The 24,745-nt window shown below is 41.5% G+C and overlaps 1 protein-coding gene across 4 annotated transcripts; it reads right to left on the reverse strand.

Annotated features, from left to right (window-relative positions):
• Nucleotides 1–9,598, reverse strand: SLITRK4 (SLIT and NTRK like family member 4). 4 transcript variants are annotated; one of them, XM_086850086.1, is made up of 2 exons: nucleotides 9,470–9,598; nucleotides 1–6,725 (listed from the first exon to the last, which is right to left on the reverse strand). In XM_086850086.1, the coding sequence occupies exon 2, from the start codon at nucleotides 6,673–6,675 to the stop codon at nucleotides 4,162–4,164; it is 2,514 nt and encodes an 837-aa protein (XP_086706212.1). In that variant the 5' UTR covers nucleotides 6,676–6,725; nucleotides 9,470–9,598; the 3' UTR covers nucleotides 1–4,161. The 4 variants fall into 4 exon arrangements, with proteins under 4 accessions (XP_086706212.1, XP_086706210.1, XP_086706209.1 ...); XM_086850084.1 differs by lacking the exon at nucleotides 9,470–9,598 and adding an exon at nucleotides 9,007–9,155; XM_086850083.1 differs by lacking the exon at nucleotides 9,470–9,598 and adding an exon at nucleotides 8,597–8,615.
• Nucleotides 9,599–24,745: the final 15,147 nt, after the last annotated feature.

Below are 24,745 nucleotides of genomic sequence, written 5' to 3' on the forward strand. Positions count from 1 at the left end.
TACAATAGTACCAAACAATTTTATTAATATTTCATACAAATTTTGAAGTCAACACTGACTAGTATTTAGATGTCGATGAAGGCAAACAAAATTAATGAACAGTAGGTTTCTGTGTTTTACATTGGACTGGATGTCGTAAGTAATTGCCTTAATTATAAACTAACCTAAAATAGTAATGATCAAAACAGGGTAAAGCCAATACATTTTGTTTTCTTTACTTTATTTCAAAATAGAGTGATTATAAATACATTCTTGTTATATTTCCTTCCTAACTCTTTGGATGCAACCAAAAAAAAAAAAAGTCTCACTGTGCTCATTTCATACAATATCAACATACAAATCATGCAAAAGATATTATAGATATTATACCACCATCAAGTTCTGGATGTTTTTTCTTGATTCTGAAACATTTGTTAACATTATTCACAAGGCCATGCCTTTATAATTTATATCATCATTATGGCTTTAAAAAAAAAAGCATTTAAAAATATATTTATACTAGATTGCTGCATTATTGTCAATCTTGAACACTAAATGCAAAACATAAATCACCTGTTCTTGTGTTCTTGCACCGCGGTATTTGCTTTCTGATAAAACTGCACAATGTTTTTTCTTTTTCAAGGAAACAATTACACTTTATTGATTTAATTTTAAAATGGAAACTTCTTTATAATACAATGGAGACAACAGATTATGTCAACACCTTCACTGATTTAGTTTATGGGTCTTAACAGCCATTTTACAAGCATGGCCACTCAAACCAATATAATGAACAGACAGACCCGTTAAGCCACACTCAAGAGTCACCTTCCCAGAAAGACTGACCAGAGATTTGAATGGACATCACACTAAAACTGCTGTGCAGACACATACACTGTTTCAAAACATGGAGAAAATAAACTAAGGTTGCCATTCAAAGTAACAATTTCACAGAAAAATAGTGTTTTGCCAGCTTCTGCATTCTTCACTCACACTATTATGCCTACATATTGCACCATACATTGTAAAACACTACGGGACTATTTCTACAGGAAGGTCCAGATTGTGCAACCTTTACTGATGCTGGTGAAGCTACACTCGACTGCATAACCCCAGACGAGTCTCTGGGCTCTATGGATTATATACAATGGTTCTGAGCTGGTTTGTTTTGAAGTCAGTGACAAAACTCTAGCTAAGCCCCATTCTTGGGCAGGTATCTAATTATTACCTCATGAGTAGTACCTCTGCACATGATTTATGTTGAGGTGAAATGCTTTACTGGAATTGTGGCCTCAGTGATCAGAGAACTCTGACCCAGTGTAATAGTACAGCATAATGGTTCAGTTCTTTTGGTCAGCAAACAGAAGATGCCACACCAAAAAGCAAAAAAAACCTCAAACAAATTAAAAAAAAAATAACAGCAAAAAAACACCCCTGAAAAAAACAGACTTAAAATCCCCAGAAAACCTCACAACACAAAATGAACAAAAAAAAAAACCTCATTTTTTTTTTCAGCTGAGGAAGGTATGATCATTTATCGCTGTTCTTTTGACTCAGGGCAACACAAGTCATAAGCACATCCATTTCACCATCACACAGAAGTATTTAATTTCTTGCAATTTTTCATACTTTTAGCACATTCCTCTCAGGAGGCTCGTACAGGACATGCCAGTGACAACGCACTGAGTGTGTCAGACACCTTCTGCTTTGGCAAACCCCAGTGAGCTTGGACACATCCTCGAGGCCACAGAGCTCTGTGCAGAGCAGCCACAGGCACCTGCCATCCTCAGCCTACTGAAGGGGCCAGCAGGGTCCACTGCTCAGTGCATCATGGACACTCCTTAATCCACAGACAAGAAACTCACACGTTCTCACCCAAACCTTAGCCATGCATTGCATCGTTAGTCAACCAGGAACTTTTCATGCCAAAACTGCATGTGTATGCAGTATCCATGTCCTCAAAATCCCCATGACATTCTGAATTAAGTTAATTATTGTGCATGGATAGATGCAGCTTTTTGAAAGAAACTCAGCCATTAATTTATCTCTTGTAATTTTATTATCTGAAGTCACGTATTTAGTTTTCAGTATGGAGAAAAAAAATAAAACCACCCTCTTTCTAAGCCAAAAGAGCAAAAACAAATGTGTGAAAGTAGAGAAACATTTTGTTTGCTTTGTCTTAAATAAAGAAGCAGTGCTTTTTTTGTTTTTGTTTTTTTTTTTTCTTTTGGTCTATTTTGATAAAAATATACTGCAGGCAGTTTGCCAAGTATCATTCCAGAATAAAAATTTCAACTCAGTGTCATAAAGCCCTGAAATTAGAGGTTTATATTGGAAATAGCTGACACAGCCTTCTCCACAGTATTATTATTGAGCCTTGCTCTAATTTTTGCTAGCTTCAAATTCATGAAAAATGTTCATGTTTATATCCTACTATCTTAATTGACTTACGTATTGATTATAAAGGGTAAGGAGGGTAAAGGTTCTGAAAGCAAAGGAGATAAGAGGGTCTTATCCAAAGCTCATCAAATCAAAGAAATTTTGTTAATCTCATCGCATAGATTTGCTGTAGGATGCTTTACCAATATATCTCCATTCTCATGTCAAAGTACCATCTCTCAGTCAGATACAATGGGGATTTTCCATTCTCCTACCTTTTTTCCTGGCTATTCAGATTCAGCTTTCACAAAGGCAAGCTTTTACACTCTGCTTTTGAGCTACGCAGTCCTCTGAACTGAGACCACTATATCCATTTTTCACTGTGGTTTTAGACAGGATTTGCCATATTGTTCACTGTTCTGATCAGGCTTTACTTACTAACAGCAGCCAGAGAGATAAGACAGAAAACTTCTGGTGTACAATAAAAATATTCCCCTTAGCATGAATTCCTGTAAATACTTGTGAAAAGTATTAAGATTAAGCTGTAGAGACCTGAAAAGCAAGAAAACTGATGGCAAATTACTGCTTGGGACACAATACTAAAAAACCAATCTATTTTAAAATGCACCATTGGTAACAAATCTGAAATAAGGTAATATGCTAATCTCACAAGAATATTACAGAACAATTTTATTATTATTATTACTATTATTATATCTGATCACTTAATTCTGGACGATGCTATACATTACATCCCTGGTTGCTGTTTGGTATATTGTTCTGGTTTTATTTATACTGAATGATTAATGCATTGTGATCAGGAAAACAAGTCAGGCATATTAAATACATATTAAGGAGTACATATTTTTTTCCTATGTAGTATACAAAGTATTTCATAAATATGAATTATATTACAAAAATAATTTTTGCTACGCTCACACAGTAAGCACTTTGATAATTCTGGACAACCTGTTGGGGTTGCAAAAGTTCCACATAACTGAGAAGGAACTCTGGTTTTAATTGGAGATGAGTCTTAGAACAGATTCTGCATAAATACCAAATATTTTCTTCAGATGTCACAAATACTGCAGAAGTCAGGTTGAACTATTTTCTTTCTTTTTTTTTTTTTTTTTTAATTTTCTGTATAGACATGTATGCTTCAAATGGTCAGATTTATTTCATAGGTATGTAAAGCATGGTATATTTTAAATAAATATTTGCACAATTTAACATTATAATTCCAGTGGTTTCAAGATGCAGCCCATAAATGTAACCAATTTACACATACTATTGAATGTTCTCTCTTTGCATGCTTGTTACTTTCCAGATAAGCTTTAAACAGTGCCATTAGAACACCACAAATCAAAGGATTACTCCAGTTCCACCAACTTAAATCCACGTGCAGGATGAAGGACCCAGCTGAAGTACAAATATCAGTACCAGGTTTCTTGTGTTTGTTCTAACAAATCACAAGGAGACGATGGTTTGCATTTAAGATACAAAACATATATGCCTCTTGAGGTTAAATTCAGTGTAACGTGTATAAAGCATCCCTTTGGCAATAGAGTTTGCAGTATCCCTACAGGATTCCACAGGGCATGAGCTTTATGGAGTAAAATCTATTAAGGAAATTCTCCTCTACTTGACAAATCATACGCAGCTACAGTTAATCAGACACCCTTGGATACACCTGTATATACCTCTATGCCTATCAATATAATATAGTATTTGGAAGTTAAAAGTCAACAAAAGGCACTTTCATCATTAAATAAATGTCCTCTGTAGGCAATAAGATTGTATGACCTATATTTTATTCAAAGCTGTTTGTTCTTCAAGGACTTGTAGGTAGTCAGGTGAACCTTGAAGTTTAGCTTTTAGTTCAAAATATTCACTTTTTCTTTGTTCTACTACAATTTTACTATGATTACCACCTATTAGAGACTTCTTGGTTTTTTTGTCTTGCAGTTTCTCTGGGTAACGTATTTCAAAGCCACTGACCCCTATGCTGTTGTATTCTTTTTTACTTTCAAGAAAATTTTGAATAAATACATTGGAATCCCTTCCAGGGAATAACTCATCCAGTTCATCGATTGTACTAAGTCTTTTTCTGGTATCCACATGCAATAAATCTTTCTCCTTGTCATTCATATTTCTCAGAATGACTTTTTGCCCTGGTGGGTCAGCAAACGTGAAGCCTGTTTCAGACTCTTTCAAGCCACAGGTGTGACTTTTGCTCATCTGCTCAATGGTTTGAGGAATGAAGGCCTCTGCACCCAGTCCATCTTTTTTGTTTGACTTGTGATCGTGCTTTCTTAGCTGCAGTTGCATAGAACTGCACTCTTGGTTTCCAATCCCTTCGTGCTTTATGGTTGGTTTTTTGTTGCGCCGAAGCACAAAAACAAGAAGACAAAAAGCAACAAACACCGTTAAAATCAGCACAACCAATATGCTTAGGATAAGGATGGACAATGGAACTGGGCCACCAGGAGGACTCCGGACTGGTCCTGGTGGTGTTGTAAAAATAACAGCAGGCATGGGACTAGTGAACAGAGCAGATGGCTTGTTTAAAAGTTTAGGACAGAGAATCTCATTTTTCAGAGACTTAAGTTCTATGTTAGCAAACTGCACGGGCGTTTCACATTTCAATTCCTTCACCACAATACCGTCATTTAGCTTTTCAAGCCACAGTTTTAAAGCAACTAAATCACAAGTGCAGTCCCATGGATTACCTTCCAAATCTATTTGTGTAAGAGATTTTAGCTGATCAAGAACACCACTTACAGGTAAATACATGAAGTGATTGTTCCTCAGATTCAGTCTAGCAAGTGGTGCACCAGCAAAAATATATGCTGGCAAGCTTCGCAGAAGATTGTTGTTCAGGTAGAGCAACTGCAAATTTGGCATTAAGTCAAAGGTGCCTGCTAGGATTTCTTTGATAACATTGTATTCCAAATACAGATATTGCAAATTGTGGAGGCCAGCAAACATTTCTGGGCTCAGACGCTCTATCTGGTTGCCATTGAGATACAATCTCCGTAAATTTGTAAGGTTGCGGAAAACATCTCCTTTGATCACTGAAATCCGATTGCTGCCTAAATGCAGCAAATCCAGCCCCTCAAACTCAGCGAAATCTGTAGTATCCACATCCTTAATATAATTGCCATTTACATGCAGTTTCTTGGCATTTAAAGGTTTTGGTACGAGTTCAGCCATTGATTCTATATTTCTTTCTTGGCAATTTACACTTAATCCCAAGTCTGAAGGATGAGTCTTGCAAACACAAGGGACTGGACAAGGAGTTAAAGGAGGCACCCTGGTCTGGTAAGATACGATCTGACTGAGATTACGATTGGACAATGCTTTGCCTGCTACTATCCCCGAGATCTTCGAAGGATTTGTAGTCTTTGGCGGCTTTGTGACTAATCTGTGCACTGATGTTTGAGTGGTGTGGCCGTTGGGTGTGCTGTAACCGGGCTCCAGCTGCGAGGGAGGCAGGATGCGCACGTCAAAATCACTCCCTGTCCCCATGGAGCACAGCTCCTGCTTATTGGTTTCCTTCAGCAGCCTTCCATACAAGTCACTGGGTGTTTCACAGATAGCCTCTCCAATGTAGATGTTATAGGGCATGTTCTCCAGCCACGCTTTCAAAGGCAACAAATCACAGGTACAATTCCAGGGGTTGTCTTCCAGTTGCAATTCAACAATTCGCCCGATGTGTTCTAGAACTCCAATGTAGGGAAGCTTCTGTATTCGATTCCCCCGTATATCCAGATGGGTTAGAGAAGCAAATCGAAAAATATTATCGGGAAGGAATGAAATCAGATTGTCATTAAGTATCAGGACTTTCAGCTTGTGAAGCTTATTGAAGGCTCCCCGTTCAATAAACTTGATTAAATTGTAGTCAGCTTGGAGATACTCCAAGTTCTCTATGCCAAGGAAAGTGTCAGCCCGGAGAATCTTTAATTCGTTGTTGTTCAAGTGCAACTGTTTTAATGCACTAAGGCCCATAAAGGCCCCTCCCTCAATGTTCTGTAACTTATTATTACCCAGTTGCAAGGACACAGCATGTGTAAAATTAAGAAAGGAATTTGGATATAGAATAATTAGCAGGTTGTTTTGAAAGTTGAGGTGGTAAAAATTAGACCATGGTGGTTTAAGCTGATTTGGTCTGTAGACTGCAACCTTCTCACAGTTGACATAGAGTACATTCTCAACTGACACACAGGAGCAAACATTGCAAATTTCCACAGATATATCAGCATCTGCAGTTGTAGAAGAAACTGGAGATGACAGAACCAGAAAGAGCCACAGAATCATCTTCTTATGATCAGCAAGCAACCTTAGGCTCCTGAACAAAGATAAAGAATCTAAGGAAGAAAAAAGGAAAGAGAAAGAAAACGTTTTTCAGTTGACATTGTTCCAAAACATAATTTGGGTTAGAAATTGTATACCACTGAGCTACTGTACCTGCCAAGGATTATAGATAAACTACAAGAACCAAATTTAAAATAACATGAAAGACTTTAACAACCAAACAAATGAACAGGAGCTGGGATGATTTCAAACATGGAATGTAAATTTCTGTAGACAAACATAGATAACTCTCAGGTCTGTCAAATGTATTTCTCTCTCTTGTACATGCCACGCATGCATAACTAACAAAGTAAAATAACCAAAGGAGATTCCAATTTTATGCATATTTACTCCCCTCAATTGTGCACTGTTCATATGTTGCTGTGCATTTCAGGGATATTAAACACAAATGCTGATGTTATGCATGTCCAAACATCTGGGATGGGACAGCACAATACAGAAAGGATAGAGATGCTGACACAAAAAGCAATGCCAATGCTCAGTATATGCATCTAAAGCAGCAACACATACAGATAGAGCACTATGATAAAGATACTCACCCAAGGGCTACATAGGCATGCACACACATTGTTTCTGTCACTTGTGATACCTGGTTTAAAGTTCAGCACCTTAGTCAGTGCTAAACTGACTGCAGAAATACAGCTATTCACCAAACAAGATCAGCTCTGGGTGACCAATGGAAGCACACAGAGAGGGAAGAAGCATGCACAGGCATACAGCCCCATCCCCAGGAGCAACAACACACTGACTTGCAGGGCAAAACAAAGTCACAATTTGCCAGCCTGACACTATTGAAAACTGAGAACTATTTTTTCCCCCCTAAAACATTATGCAATTTGCTCTTATTCTTGCATTTATAAGAACCCTTTGCATATAGTCAGGACAGCTGAGCTGCCATTTTTTTACGCAGAACTCGAGTCACAGCATTTCCTCTGAGTTACAATGTAGGGGTTTTTTCCTTCTTTTTTTAACAAATCAGTCAATAATCAATACATTGTGCACACTCACACACACATTCCATCTTCCCATTACCCCTATTTCCCAACTTGTCCCTTTCATTTCCTGCTGTGGGGAGCCACTGAGTTTGCAGGAGGATGCCAGAATGAAAAGTGGAGAAAGCAGGAGCCAGCTGGAGGGATGAGAACCGGGCTGGAGGGAGACACAAAGGGACGATGTACCCGGGGAACCTGGAAGGGAGCGGAGAGGAGGGATGAGGAACGACAGCAGGATAGAGGGACAAGAGGGAGAGGGAAAGCACAGAGGAGACAAGGAAGGATGAGAGGAAGGGATGGCCGAAGGGGTCAAGAAGGCCGCTTATCGGGAGAAGGGGGAAGCGGAGCAGCGGCTGCCGATGCCCGCAGGCTCCGGACCCCAGGGTCGGGCCGGTGCCCCCGCGCCCCATCTCCCTCCCCCTGGCAGGCGCCGTCGTCCCGTATCCCTGCCTGGCCCGCGCTCCGGTCCGCTCTTCTTCCTCAGCCGCGGCCCCCGGCCGGTGCCGAGCGGGCAGGCTGCGGGCGCTGTGCGGGGCTGGCGGCGGGGCGGCGAGCCCGACCGGCACTGCCGGCACTACCGCAATTTTTTGCCGCATCCGGCTCGGCTGGTGCCTGCTCCCCTCTGCCGTGGGCTCCCGGCGGGGGAGGGCGGCAGGGGCACGGGGGCGCTGGCAGGGCGCGCACATCCCGGCCGGGAGCAGCCCCGCATCCCCTGCGCCGTCCCTTCGCAACAAGGCACGGCCGTGCTCCGCCGCTGAACGCGGCAACCCCCCCGCCCCGGTACCTTTGCAAAGTCCAGCCCGCAGCAGATCCACACACACCCCCTTCCCCAGCCCCACTGCGCAGATCCTGCCCCCCCGTCCCTCCCACACCTCCGCCGGCTTCTCCGGGCCGCCCGGCCCCGCTCCCTCCGCTCGCCCGCTCTCCCGGGAAGGATGGGAGAGGGCAGCGCTGCGCTGTTGCCGCTGGCCGGGGCTCCGGGAAGCGGCCGGCCGCGGAGAGAGGCGAGCGCGATGGCAGAGAGGCTCCGGCAGGAAGCCACTGTCGCCTCGTCGTGTGCACCCCCGCCCTCCTCCCCCCCCCACCCCCCCCATCCCTCGCCGTCTTTAAAACAGCACCGGCAATTATTATAGCAATGAAAACAAAACCTTCGGAATAATTAAAAGAAATTAAAACGCCAACTTGCGGGCGGCCCCGCCGTGCCCTCACCCCCGCCCGCGGGCGCTCGCCGCCCTCGGTGATGCTCCCGGCGGCTCCGCGGCCAGCCCGGCACCGTCCCTACCTCGGCGCCCGGGGTGGCCGCGGCTCCGCTCGGCTGCGCTCCGCCGCTGTCCCCGCGAGGTTCGGGCTCCGGCGGCTCCGCGCACGCAGCGGGCGGCGGGGGCAGCCGGGAGCCCGCCGGGGCGAGCACCCCCGGCCCCGGGCAGCGAGGGCGAGCCCGGCGCTGCGGAACCCCGCGGGCTCCGCCGCATGCAGCAGCCGCCCGGCTGAGCCCTGCCCCGCCGCCGCGGTCCCCCGCACACACGCGGGGAGAGGATCCCTCTGCACACGGGCACCCGCTCCCATCGCACTGCTCTCGCCCACCCCCTGCACGCAGAGAGCCCCCTCCCCTCCGCCCCGCGCACACCCGCACACACACCCGCACACACACACACAAATGCACACACACACAAATGCACACACACACAAATAAATGCACACACACACAAATAAATGCACACACGCACACACTCGCACGCACGCACCGAGCGCCCGGGCGCTGCTCCGGCGGGGAGGGAGACGCCGCTCCGGGGGAGCAATCCCGGCGCATCGCCGCGGCCGGAGCCTCTCCCGCAGCCCCGAGGCGCTGCGCCGCCGGTCCCTTTCCCGGGGAGCCGTCGCGCTGCGCCCCCGCGGAGCCCAGGCGGGGCGTGCGGGGCGGGAGGAGCCCCCCGGGGCGGCGGGAGCGGCGGGGCCGCGCCGGGAGCCGCGGCGCTGCCATGGGCGGCCGAGGCAGCCACAAGTGCAGCCCGCGGCCGGGACGGGGCCAGCGCGGCCCCCGAGCCCCCGGAGCCGCAGGGCAGAGCGGCTCAGAGAGCCGAGCGGGGGAAGGAGAGAGAAGGCGAGAAAGGAGTCCCCCCTCTCTTTTCTGGTGATCTCCCCTCCCGGCTTGAAACAAAAGTAGAGGTGGAAACTGAGTGGGCAGGATGGTAACATTTGCTGCATGTAATGTGAATTGCAATTATGGAGCGAAATCGCTGCGAGGAGACATACCCGGCCCGTTCTTACGACAAGGCAGCTATTTGACTATCTCGTTCTTTGTGGTTAGGTGAAATTCCTTCTCTGCTTAGGTAACAGCTGCAGTCTGATGGAAAAAATCCTCAAATGTTATGCGCTGGTGCTAAACAGATTCTGCTAATTAACAACTCCTATTGACTCTACCTTTCATAATACGCTTTAAAATGGTAATGAATACCCTCAAACAAGGTGACATCTCATTCCAAAGCAGAAGAGTCAGTTAACCAAATGAAATCTTGCAAGGGGAGTTCAAACTGCTTGTCCTTTACCATGAATGCTAACGTGATCCAGTTAGAAAACTGTTTATGTGCTGTACACATACCGGTTTTGAGTGCTAGTTCTGGGCAATAAACGCCAGGGAATGGAAAACAGCAACTGCTTTCTTCATTTACTGAAATGAAAGAAATAGCTTGCTCCAAAGGCTGACTGCATCTAATTGAAATAATTGCAGAATGTTATTTTGCATTATGCGGTTAGACTGATACCTGAAAACAAATGCAGCTGAGACATCAATAATTTGCATATCACAACAGAACTGAAAGTGATCTGTGATTAATATTCAGCCAATTAAAAACTGAATACTTTAAAATGTATATTCTCTTAATTATTGAGCCATTAACAAAGTACTGTTCACATAAAAGGGGATGTGTATATAAAGGGCCCAGTTTAAAAGGATTTGCATATAGTTTAAGCTGAATTTTTCAAATGCTATTTAAATAAACTAATGAATTAGAGAGCAAAGGTCTAGAATGAAATGAATTTAGGAAGATAGCTGGTTTATAACTATTTTAGCAGCAGGCACAGAAATGCAGGTGTAAAGATCATGATGCCCGTTTTGTTTAATCAGCAACCTTATCTGGATATTAAACTAATTCCTTGCTTATTTAGCAGGTGAAAGAGCATATTGGCAGTTTCAAAGAGATCGCTACTCCCACCACATGCAAGCAACTACTTAGAGACTGAATTAAACATTAAACAAGAAGCATAATAAAATATTGTATTTTAACCAAGTAAACTGTGAAATAAATATTTGAGAACTGAAATTACACTCTAAGTAAATAATTCTTGATGTTTCCATTATAAGTGGCTATTACCAATGGTGTATGTTTATGGTGTTGTAGAACTTATCTGAGAAGGAAACTGAGTTATGCAGTACAATTTCATTATTAGGGTTTCAGTATGTCATATATTTATATTTCTAATTTCGAGTCACTAAAAATAACTCCTCCTCCAAATCTTAAGTGGTTTCTAAGCTATTTTCCCTAGCCTACATCATGCCAAACTAACTAATATTTAGGCTTACATGTCAGGACCAGAGTCCAAAGCCAACTGAGGAGAATTTTAAGGTATAACATAAGCACAAGCTAAGGTCAAGACTGGGATCCAAATGAAGATGTGCTTCAGGAATAAAACACATTAAAGGGTTATATCCTGGAATGTCTTGGTTGCACCCATCTTCTGAGATCCAGCTTGAAGTTCTATCAGGAGAAATTTTCTCTATAGGCTGATGGTAGTTAGTAATTGGAAGACAGCAGAGCTAGACAGGGCAAGTTGGAGTACCTGGTCTGGCTCCCTGAAATCTGCAAGATTACTTCAAGCTTCACACCATGCCCATTTAATGTCATCTCTAACCTTTTCTTAAATTTCCTACTGTGATGGAACCTCATTCATCTCCTTTGATTTTTTCCCCCTATCTGTTTGCCACAGCAGCCTGTATTTCTTCCTTCTTCAGCTTAGCAAAAGGAGAGCAAAAGCTATCAGGCAGATAGATTCATAGCAGGATTTTCTGCAGAGAGAAGTAGCTGAAGAAAAGGTAGAAATGTGACATATACTACTTCCCACCCAAGCAGATACACTCAGGGTGGCATTCAGTGTCATAACAATTAGCCTGTTGATAATGCCATTACCATAGCTAAGTAGAAGGTCTTGGGAGAGAAAGGCACCTTTTACTCCTGGTTACTGGCATTCATCGTTAAATCTGCTCAGAAACTACAGAAGCCTGTTTATATTTTATTTCCTTTCACATTTTTGTGATATCCTCTAAGCAATACTTTTGCTTTAAACACACAGACATGCTTGGTCACCTACCTCTCCCAATTTAATTCTGGGCTGATGCAGGAACTTGAGACTGAAATTGAGCTTTATGTGTGTTCAAAGTGTGTCAGGAGAAAAAGCTCCCTGTAACAGAGTCATCAAGATGCAGAGACCAGTTGAGATGCTGAGTCTACTGCTCACAGCAGGAAACCTTGGAGAGCATTTTCCTCAAGCCACTCAGCACACATGCAAATGGGGCTGCAGCTGAAGGCAAGGACAGTTCTGCACAATAACTTGCTTTGTTTTTTCATCCACAGTAATTTTCTGAGTGAGAGATGAACTGACAGGAAACAGGAGCTAAACATCCTACTCATTCCTGAGCACTTACAATTACAGTTTAAGGTGCAGTGCCTGAAATCGGTCAGAAATCAGTATATGTGCACATAAGTGGCAGAGGTGTCTTCCATACATTTGCCATCATCCTTCCTTTATGTTACCTGTGGATTTGTGTGCATCCCAAACACTTTCTCCAGAGGCACTGCCTTGCACTTTTCTGCTCTCTCTCCAGTTTGTCTGTGGTCATCCTGAAAATCAAATACGGATTAGTTCTCAGGAGTGAGAACTAACCAAAGATGCCTATGACCCACACACCCCTGGCTCTTGAAATCAGAAGGCCAAGAAGAGAAATTGCAATTGCTGTGAGCAGCAGGGGAACACTCTCCTTGGTCATGTGCCAGCATCTCTACTGGTCAGCAGTGAGCAAGGCTTGTGTATCCAGATGGCAAAAATACACCTGGGAGAGAAGTAGTGTGCATACATATATATTTGGGTTGTTCTATTTGAAAAAGTTCATGCCAGGAGTAGAAATTCTTATAAAAGGTCTCCAGAAATTAATGTGAATCCATTTGGATTAGACTCTATAATTTTATGTAAACACTACATGTTGCACCTTCCTTTTCCCAAATAATGGTAAAAATAGCCCAAGAGTTAATATTTTGGTCCTTCACACAAGGCCCAGGTAAAGAACAAAATGTTTTGATTAAACATGTGGGCAGTTGGTTAATAATTCTTTGAGTAGGAAAGCAAAGGTTTGTATGGGCTGTGTGTTGCTGGGGTTTCCATGGTTAAGCAATTTCAGTTTAATAGGTCTACAACAAGTTTCTTCTTTCATATAGATCAGTAACAATGGTCATGCTCAGCAAACAACATCCAACACAGAAGAATACAGAAATGACTGTGCAGTCTTCTAATAAGGCTTCAATTAATAGGTCATAACCTTTTGAGGAGGAGAAAAACGTCTAAAATCAACAAGTAATTCCACTGAATGTCCACATCTTGTCTATAATTTGCCAGACTGTCAGTCAAAAGTAGGGGAGGAAGAGCATCCTTGAAAGCTCTGTACATACTGGAGTGGGTCCCAGCATGTACATCCTTTAAAGACACATTTCTTTAGGATGTGATAGGAAACAGTGCAAAGCTGCAATAGACCAAAGTCAGAAGCACTGTGAGAGAGCACTGTGCTAAATAAAGTGGAAGAAACTGTCAGATATATGTCTCTGCCTGTTTCTGTATTATTTCCACCTAACTTCCTCTATTTAATCCAGGGCCTCACCTCAATATGCAACAAGTAACCCATCACCTGCATCCAGGAAACCTGAGGAATCACTGATACACATGCATCCCTTCCATAGGGATTGCTGGGGGGGGGGTAATTCCATCACTTGTTATTCTTTTGCAATAAATCATTGTCTTAAACGCTTGATCAGGTGGCAATCATGCTGGTAGTGGGTTTTCTCAGCAGTTCTCTTTGTAAACTCAGCCTGTGGGATTGTCCAGCTCCCTAACACTGTGCTTGCCAGCGTTCCACAACTGCTGTCAGAGCACAGTGGGCAGGGGTTTAATTTCACTAAGCTGCAAGATGTCCTGGGCTTTACTTTGTTTCTCTATGTTCATTTACCCAGGGGTTGTTCACCCTCCAGCTCACTGTCAGAGGCTAAACCCAAGCTTGGCCTATTCTCTTGGAACAACCAAAATTGTGAAATCAGGAGGCAGAGAAAATTTAGGAAAATAATTGGTAAAGAACTTACAGGGGATATTTTTCTATAATGTTTTATGATATAAGGTTAAATACAAAACCTACAAGCAACTGCTCTTGTTCTACTCACCTCGTATAGAACTGCTCACTAAATGATTTCTCAAGATAAGAAATATGTTTAAAATAAGGATCCTGTGCTAGAAAATTCTGACATTACTGAATACACCAAATAATGAAATAACACTTCATTCTCTCTGAGACAGCCTATTAGCCAAATAAAATAACTGCAGAGAAAATTTAAAGAACTTTGACCGAGGCTGGAGATGTTAGAGGATAAGAAGGGAAGAAAATGCATTGTGTTATGAGATTTGTTTCTTTCTTTGCTCCTAATAAATTTGCCTTCAACAGTGGAGCAAGGGAAATCTTTTATGCCATGAATACCATGCCTGCTATGCTTGTAGTCAGGACTGGGTGGGTTGAGGCCATTTGACATTAATAGAATATGAATTTAGAACGTTCTAATTTAAATCCTCACTCCTCCATGTTTTTCTCACACATGAGACTGTTTCCTATCACCTTCTGGAATTCCACAGACCTAAGTGGGGCTTCTCACGTGTGTAAAGGTTGATGGAATAGCTCCTTCATAAAGCAACATGCAAGCAGAAATGTGCCTTACTTTATTTCTTGGATAGCTGAAGAATAAAGCTTACAAGAAAGAAAATCAAATAGTTGTCATTCAGTCTTTAGAATGAAAAATAAAGATTCTGTTTTTGCTGAAGTTTAGGCTGATGCTGTCTCCTGGATGAAGAGCTTCAAGCTGTGACCTTGTGGAATGGGGAATAAGCACAGAGCAACTTGCCAGCTACTCCTGTGTCTCAGCACACTGGGAGCTTCACTCCCAGCTACTGCAGTGCCTGTGCTCATCAGCTGAAGGACCACTGAGTAGAACTAATAAGCATCTGCAGAAGAAACCATGTGCTTTAGACTTGTTGCTTGATTTAGGGAAGAAGTTACACCAAGGGGGAAACATCTGAAGCAAAATTAAGTTATTGCATGGGTTTGCTCATTGCTCTACTTTAATCTGCTTTTGCTTCTGGGGTTTCTTTTGCAGCTGCCCTAATTTCCTCTACTTTTGCATTTTCTATTAATTTCAATTAAAGCCTCCGTAGGCTCATGAGCTAACAGATGATTTTTTATTGTTTTTAAAAAGCAGGGCAGTTCTGGCTTACCTGTTGCCTCTAGACTATTGCAAAGGACTGTAGGAGTATGATCTTTCAAGAAAGAAACTGCAGCTATTTCAGTAACCAAGCTGTGACTTTTTTTTAACCTAAAGATTAAAGAAAGACCAGTTCTGGTCTGATGTAAAGTGTCTTCAGGGAAGGGATGCTGAACCTGTAGTTGAAAGAGATGTTTGCTTTTAACAACAAATATTTTGATACTGTATCAAAATGATCATGGAACAATTGAATATCCTGCATTGTAAGGGACTCACAAGAATCATCAAAGACCATCTCGTGGTCCTTCACAGGAGAACCCCAGGAATCACACCATGTGTTTTCCAAATGCTTCTTGAGTTCTGGTGGGCTGGTGCTCTGTTCACTTCCCTGGGGAGCCTTCCAGTGTCCAAACACCCTCTGGATGAAGAACCTTCTCCTAACATCCAACCTAAATCTCCCCTGACACATCTTCTCTTCCCAGGAATGACTGTATTTGAGATGGATATCTCACCCTCTTTGAGAATTTCAGCCCCATCTGGGTGAAGGGAGGAGTGTCCTCTCGTTACCTGTCTGCCTCATGTAATTGTCACTGAGGCATGAGCAGCCAGTCCAGACTGTTCCAAAAGCAGGTTAAAATGAAATCTTCCTCACCTTAGCAAAGGCTTTAGCACAGCAATATGTACAGGCAGCTCTGCTGCATTCCACTGGGTGGACACACCATGGGACAGGAGGTGGCCCATCAGAATGAAAGACAGAAAAAACCCAGAAATATCTTTAAGAAATTTAAAGTTAAATTTCATGGTGTGTAAAATAATTTTTCAGAGCAGTGAAGTTTTCCAAATGACAAGTCAAAGAGTCTTTTCAAATTCTCATGTCATCTCCGGCATTTATTGGAGTCTCTTTGCACTGGATCACCAGGCCCAAATAACCCCTTTTTACTTCTCTAGATCAGGTGAATTTTTAAATTAGTGAACTGAGCTGACTTGTAAAGTACTCGAGCTTGTGGTATAGCTGGTGTGTGATTAGTGGTGTGAGCATCCAGACATTTATGGGGTGACAGAGAGATGGGACAAGCTCTGAAAGGAGAATGAGCTGGACTCAAAACACAGCAATAGCATATGTCAAATGTTTTACAATGCCTATTGCAGCTCACAGTCATGTAAATTTAATTTTAATCAGAGTTTAGATGGAAAATTAAAGAAGAAAAATAAACTTCTGTAGAGTTTTCCTACTTCAACAGGAAAAAAGTATTTTCTCACACTTGTGCCTTTTAACATTTAAAAAGGAAAAATATATTTTCTTCCCACATGTCCATGAAATCTCATTTTCAGAAGAAACATTTGTGCATATTTACAAAATAGTGAAAGAATCAAACACAGATTAATGTGAAAAGTCTAAACTGGTGCCTGAATGATTGAAACCTTGTAGTCTAAAGGCAAATTCTAGCATAATTGGAATCCTTTTAAGCCAAGATGAGGATATACTTGTAGACATAGAGCATAACAAAAAAGATAAAAAAACAATGTCTTGCCTAATCTCAAGATCTACACCCTGAATACTGGTGTGACATACAACATTTCAGGTCTTCTCCAAGGTGAGAAGTGTAACCTACCTCCCAGACTGAAAATCTGAAACCAGCATGCTCGAAATGTAAGGGGAAATGAATTTCATTAAAAGAGTGATTGATAAATCAATAAAGATATTCAGATATCCACATACCAATAAAGTAAGCCAGAAGCATTGCAGAAGGTGGAAAAAACTGAAGTGCTGTAACAAGAGGAGCCTTGCAGGGAACGTGCTAAAGAGCTGAAGAGCAGTTTGAGGGACTGGAGAGGAGCAGCAGAGGAATGGTTTTAGAAGGCTTGTGCAGAGTTTGGGAGGCTGGCCAGGAGTGCATGAGTAATATCCAGAGACACCTTTATCCACTAATGGAACTGACAGAAGCTGACAATTATGACAATGGTAATGAACCTGTCTTATCTATTTTAAGACACCTTGTATGAAGAATTCAGTGAGAAAGAAAAAGATTATTCTTTGGTTGGTTAAAATACCATGACTTCAAGGGATTCCCTTTCTGTTAGCTTTGCATGGAAAATATACAAAAGTACCATAATTGCAGAACATTTAAATAGGTCATTTAAAATAGATCCTACAAAGTGAGAGAAAAAGTCCACCCTACTTTAAAGTAACTTTTTTTAACAAAAAAAGAAAGAGAACTTCCTTTTATCTTTTATTCTTCTATTATCTTCCATACCTTAGAAGGCCAAGAAAGCCTCCTAAAACCATTCCTAAACCTAAAACCTTTTCCTTTAGATAGCCTGTAGATTTATTTTATAAGTCTGCTTTGCCTTGAGATTAGCCCAAGTGTGATGTCTTCTTGATGTTTACAGATGCCAAGGGATCTGAGACATCTCATTTTTCCCTCTTTTCAATTTGTTCTGAAAACATGCTGTATTGACTTTGTGCCTTTTTCTTATGTTTGGGGTTTTTTTGTGCTGTTTTTATCTAATATGATTGCTTATATTGAAGGAAAATTTCATTGGCATTTCAGAGGATTTTCTTGGTAGCATTCCTGCTAGTAACCCTGTGGTTTTCATTGAGGCTGTGAAGTAATTTCTGGACAAAGTCAGGCTATAATGCATCTTTTAGTAAAGACAGTCAGAGTAAGCTTCCTTTAAAATAAAGGGTTTTGATGCTGTGAAGTAATTTTTGGACAAAGTCAGGCTATAATGCATCTTTTAGTAAAGAGTCAGAGTAAGCTTCCTTTAAAATAAAGGGTTTTGATGCTTTCCTATTTCAGTTTGTAAATTATTTCAGTGTGTAATGTCTTTCAAAAATAACTTCCATGTGCAAATCAGCATTAGCTCACACTACAGGTTCAAAAACCAGTTATCTAACACCATGAAATGTTATTTAAGCACTGTTTCCTTTCTCAGGTCGTAACTTGTTAGTGTTGACAGGTGCACAGTGACGTATAATAGAAGATGAAAAGGTCTTTATCTGTATCCCTTTGGCTCTTTAAATCTGATTTATGGCTGGCAGGCCAACATGGCTACATGCATCCAGTGGTCCAAGTTTCAGCTGAGGTCAGAGGTCAGTGGCATTGGGGCTGCCAGTCAGGTTCTGCTTTAGCATCTAATTTTTTTGGAACTGCTTACCAGCATTTTAATAGCATTTCTCTACCTGTACCCAAGCATGGTTAGGCTTTCAAAAGTACAGTTTGGGAAGCAGTCTATAAAATGATGAAGTCAATCTCATGCTGCTCAGTCAGACTATTTCTTATCCAGTTTAGGGAAGCAGTCACTCACATTATTGCTCTGCTTAGTGCACGCCTTGAGTCCGTTTCACATTAACATCCATTTATGTTTGTGTTCTCGTGTTTGTTTTCTAAAATCATGAAAAAGGAATATTTCAGTTCTAGAGATTCACTGAGGAAGTGTTAGAATGGTGAAATTCTTGAACATTCCAGACCCAGTTTTATTACTGTAGGCAGAGTTGAGAATCAGTATTCCCCAAGGGCATTTTAGAGGCAAACAGCTGAATTTTGTGGCCTTTATTCTGTCAACTTCTGTCAGCTCTGGATTTCTTTCAAGAAGTGACATCTCTATCATATGAAAAATCCCTACCCAACATTTAATCATTTTGTTGTATTTCCCCGGTGACTTAATTTTTAATTAAAAAAAAGTATATTTAAAAAGATTGTTATTTTTTAAAAGCTAATTCTCAGCAATGCCTAATGCTAAGCAGAGCTGATAATCCTAAAGTTGAAATGTCAGATATGAAGTACAGGAGAGCACAGTGAGGAAATTTACCCCAAAACATTTATCCTGTGACTTTTTCATTGCAGTGGCATCACTAGAGAGTTCTCTGAAAATAAAAAACATTAAAGATGAGGTTTTTAGATTCTTTCTCTAGACTAAGGCATAACAAAGCCACCACACATAAATGGAAAATCTACTATTTTTCTGGCTTTATTAATTCTAAAAACTTCCTGCACCTAAAAGGAATTGAGAAAGCAAATGGATAAACATAAATTGTAGCAAGCAAGCAAACCAAATTCAGAAAACACTGACAGTTTTGAATCTGCATTTGCAAAAAATCATAAACATTTGAAAGTTAGCCAAGGTTCATAGCTGGAATTTAAATTTTAGAAAACATTTCCACTTGCTCTGACAACAAATATTACACATGATATAACATTAATCTCAGCTGATAATGTTCCTTATAACACATTTTATGAATCATCACACTTCTCTGTTTTTAACACACCATCACTTGTGAGAAGAAAAAACCGAGGAAAAGAGAATGAGCCTATTTTTTTAAATCAGGAGTAAGAACATCCTTAATACAATGGTCTTTGGAGCAGACTGATCCATGAGGGTCTCTAGTTGCTGAACTTTTATTCAAGTAATAAAAATTAGATATGTGGGTTTTTTGCCTTGATTGCCTTATTTGTATAAATAAACATGGATTTGGTGGTGTAATCTGATCAGGGATTTCAGCTCTCAAATTCCTATCAATGCTTTGTTTAAGCCACAGTTCCTGTAAGGTTTGCCTTTGTGCTGGTCTATCTGACTAGAAATATCATATCACTTTCTCTTGTGAACTACTTTGAGTGCTTCAAATGACAAAGAACAGGAACTTTAATCCTCCTTTTTCCAAACAATTTGTAAATCAGAACCATCAAAACACACGTGCAGTGAGGGAGTGCAGCCTGTGGTTTTAAGGATGTTGTGGTTCACTGCATCTCTGAAGTGCTTTGAGCTCATCTGTCCTATGATTTTATTTCAACACCTCTCTTATATTCTCTCCAGCCTGTTTCTCAAGAGTGAGGCAGGAAATACAGATATACAGAAGAGCACCTGGTAAGGCCATTTGTTAAGTGAAATTCTCATCTCCATTACAATCTTGCAGCTTCCTATCATTATGTCTAGGTTAATCAAAGATAATTACAGAGCCCCAGTGAAGCTGGCAGAGATGTATTTGGATGCACAGCGGAAGTCCATGTTGATATACACCACAGCTAGTTATGCATCCTTTGACATAATTATTTTCCCTGCAATGGATGGTAGCAAAATCAGGGTCTGAGAAAGGGCAAGCAGTGATTTCTTTGGTGAGTTATTGTTTCCTTAATGGCTTCTTAAAAACGCTAAGTTTTTCACACTGCAGAAATTAACCTGCCCTTGTACTTCGTAGTGAATTAATATTACAGCAGTCTGCAAAATGCCCTACAGCATTGCACTCATCTGCAAACCAGGGTGGGTGTCTGTGTGTCACCACCCAGGGTGGCCCTGACACCCCCTGTGACCCAAATGTGGCAATGAGCTCTGGCTGTGCATTGCCAGAGCAAGAGCCAGCTGGTTCAAGGTGCACAGTTCCTGTGCAGGGCACCCAGGTGGGTAGGAGGTGATGGGGAGAGGAAGCTCCTGGTACATTTTGCTCCTGGTGCAGGCAGAACTGTTCCAGTTTTATATCTGCTGAATCCCTTACCCTGACACTTGAACACCACAGCAGAAGAAAGCAACCTGAGCTCTTAGACTGAGGCAATGAAAGCTCTGTGTCTGCTTCCAGCAGCTTGGGTTTGCTCCTCACTCTTGTACAGGATCAGTCAACATACATGGCCTGGGATTGTGTCCTAACTCGCCTTAAGCTCCTGCTGACAACAGGAGCTACTTAATATCAGAAACCCATTTCCCATCTCCCTCCCAGCTCCACTTTAAATCATTGCTTAAGTCTTGGTGTTATGTTTTTGGTTTTGGGATTTTTGTTTGTTTGCTTATGGACTTGTTTAAGAGAAGAGGAGAGAACTGTATGTACAGGAACCAGTCTGAACAAACAAAAATCTCTTGGTTAAAATTGGAGTCTACAGTGCTTGTACGGATCACAGATTCAACTAATGCAACGCTGTGCTATTTGTAAACACCTTCTCATTGCCTGCAAAAATGGAATGGAACATACCAGGCTGCCAAAGACCAGGTAAAAACATTACCTGCAAGTACTTTATTCTGTCATCTCTGAGAAACAGAGGAATTGTGCTGGGAGGCAGCTGAAGTGAATGCAAATATCTGTCCTTTCCATCTGAAGAGCCTTTAGTGCTGGTCCAGATTTTATTGCCATAAAGTCAATAGCCAAATGCTATTATTCCCTGCTTTGTACAGATACTGGTTGAATGTCTGGAATATCTCTGGAAGAGATGTTGTGAATTTGGGACACAAATTGTTTCCCAATTTAAGATTCCAATCATACGTTTCAGGTTGGACTCAGAAAGTGAACAAGCTCATGTCACAATCACATGAATAAATCTTTTTTTAGCAGCCACCTCTGTTTGGGATGCTAAGCTTTTTCAGCAGTCCATGCTCCACAATTCCTGGAAAGCCTTGAGCAACATGCCAGCACTCATGGGCCACTGGGCTCGAACACTGAGTCAGAGATCATCACAGATCTACCCTGAAACCTTGTCTGGAATTTAAGAACAGGATAAGCTGCCTGTGTAAAATATATGAAAAGCGTTAATGGGCATTAATTGCTAACCCAAAATGCTAGCAAGATTCTTACTCTTAAAAGTCCCTCATTCAAAAATGCAACTTCTGTGATTTGATTATTGTCTATTTTACTCATGCATTAATTCCCATGAAGGAATATGCACCATTTACTGTGGCAATCTCCTCTTTCATTTTCTATGATGGAGTAGCAGCTGGATCAAACCCATACTTTGTTTCATCAAGGAAAGGGAATTTGCTGACTGTTGAAAAGGACCACCTTCTGTAGTTTCACCAAGAAAGAACATTCCTTGGGTACTTTCATTGTTTCTTCTCCTGGAGCTGGCAAGTTGATGAATGCTTAAAGCATCAGTGTTTTCTAAAGAGGTTTTTATGAATTGTGCATTAAGTTTCAAAAATTCTGAGTCCAGAATAAGGTGGTGGCATTTCAATGTATTAATCACTCAGGTTATCAAAACAAATGACTGGTTTGCCAAGACAGCTAGCATTGCGTCTAAGTTGCTCTAAAAAAATTGAGAGCTTTTCAAATAGGACTATTATAGCTAATTAGATAGGAACTTGTAAGGAGGTAGCAATGAAATTAAAATAATAGCTTGGTAGCTTGGTCTAACATACTTGAAAGTCCAGATGTTAATAGCTGATTGGGAGGAGCTCTGAATTACACTGAGGCAAGTTCCAGAATTGGCTTGTTATTCAGCAGGCAGTCTGTATGCAATATTTAACAAATCAGGCATTTGATGAATAATTGTTGACAGATCCTGTCTGCTTCACTGCTTTTCACAGAACTGCATCAGTGAGACTACACACAGCATATGTCTAAGAGGTTCCACAAACTTTTTTACCATTTTATACCCACTTTCTGAAATCCACAAAAGAGCTATTAATATTGTCCCTTCTACAAAATCAATAGTTAACAGGTCTGGAAAACCCAGTAATCTGCTAAAGAGCTACCTGGTACTGCTGTATGGAGTGGTTAGGAAAGATCCACATTTGATTTAAGAGTATATGTCAAAACTTGGCTCTCAGCGAGAACAAATTAATGATCATCTGAAAGAATTGAGCGCAGATGATGTAAATAGAAGTAGAAACTACTATTAATAAGAATGGAGAAAAGCAACTATTTGCCACTTTAGCTATAATTTTTCATTCATGAACACAATGAACAGCCTATTTTTCAAGAGTACAGCCTTTATATATTTTTCAGTGTTCAGTAACTTTCTGTGGATCCATCTGATAAGAACCTACTAATCTTCAATTTGCTCAGATCTTGCAGAGTGTCTTCAGTCAAGAATTGGGCTCTAGGACAGAAAACAACACGCTTCTGTCACAGACTGATGGCCCTGCAGCTAATGCACTTTACATTGCAGGGACCTTTTGGCAGATAAATAACAGGCTATTGCAGGGACAGAACTGGGAATGGTGGCTAATGCAGCAGTGGAAAACAGGCTTTGCTCAAATCAATTTTCAAGCAGGAACTGCCTGGTTCTACAACCTAAACCAAACAGTTCTTGGCCTCACAGTTCTTGCTGTGAGCTAGATATTCACCCTTGAAAGAGCTTGGAGATCCAGCACAGGGGTTTTAGTTTTTTGTAGATTTGCTTGAATCCAAGGCCTTCTCTTTACTGTGGAATAGGAGAACACATAAAACATTTCACTCTCCTTGTAAGTGTAAAGATAGATCACTGCCCATGAGCTGCCTGGCACGGCTGCCCTTGCTGCTGGCCAAGGGAAGAGCTGGCCTGGCTCTGGGTGAGGGCCTTGTTTCTGTCCTCAGTGAATCAGGTGAATATTTTACAGCTTAAAGTCATGGAAAAGGCATACAACATAAAACTGCACAGCACTTCTTCAGTTTTCACTTGGAATTCTTCTGAATTAGGAGCAAGTCACCGGCTCAGTTTAGCAAATTAGGCTACTCTGCTTTGTTTATGCTGCAATTTTCTTCGTAGTGAGATTAATTTGATAAGTTTCACCAGGAACCTGAGAACTTCAGTGACTAAAACTGCAGTGCCCTTATTTCTCACGGGCCAATCTGTTTGTCCTTCTTTAAACAACAGTTTAAGCCAAAGGAAGCCCAGGTGCACTGGCTGGCTCTGTTTGGCACCTCAGAGTTCAGGCAGATGACAGAGATGGGCCTGTAGACTGCACAAGGTGTAATTTTCTCCCTAGTCCAGGTTTTTAAGGACGCTTTCCATAGAGCACAAGAGCTCTCAATCCCCAGGCACAAGAAATCAGGCAAGGAAGGGAAGAGACTGACATGGCAGAGTAGGAAACTGCTGGTCAAACTAAAGGAAAGAAGAAATGCACAGGCAGTGGGAGCAGGCCCAGAAGGAGCAGCCAGGGAAGAGTGTGGGGACATTTTCTGGCTGGGTAGGAATGGGGTGCAGGAGGCCAAGGCATGGATGTTACCACAGATAAAATATGAGCAGAGCATCAGATTTCAAGTTATGGTTTAGCTGTTTACTGGAGCTGGCCAGCATTTAGAGGGAGCAGAGCAATCCATGTGTGTGTTTGTGATAGTGTAGAGAGAGTTTATTGAATGCTATAGTGTGGCAATTCATCTCTTTTTTAAAACCTAATTTATGGACAGATTGCACGGAAATATGCCTTAAAATTTTTATCATCTATTAATAGGCAGGCAATACTGATTTTGTCTCTATTTCAAAACTGGATTAAAACATAAGCTCCAGGAATGTTCTTAATCATTCAGACTTTCTCTAAATATAAGTTGTGACTGATTTTTACTGACATGTGAAATATTATAATTAACATACCATGATAAAAATGGTGCATTTTCCACTGTGGGAAATTGTTCTCTATTAATAAGCCAACCAAGTGAATATCTACTACATATTACCACCAGCATAATTCAGAATAATACACTCCAGGGAAATATATGCTTGGATTCCCCTGGTGCTGTTGTCTGGCACACTCCCAGTAGTGTTGTTGCTGTGTATCAGG

The sequence above is a fragment of the Cyanistes caeruleus genome, chromosome 14 (assembly GCF_971803275.1).
Source record: "Cyanistes caeruleus chromosome 14, bCyaCae1.hap1.1, whole genome shotgun sequence".
NCBI lineage: Eukaryota > Metazoa > Chordata > Aves > Passeriformes > Paridae > Cyanistes > Cyanistes caeruleus.

Coding starts and splice junctions, on each gene's coding strand:
- SLITRK4 (XM_086850086.1), bottom strand. CDS start 6,675: ATGATTCTGTGGCTCTTTCTGGTTCTGTCATCTCCAGTTTCTTCTACA.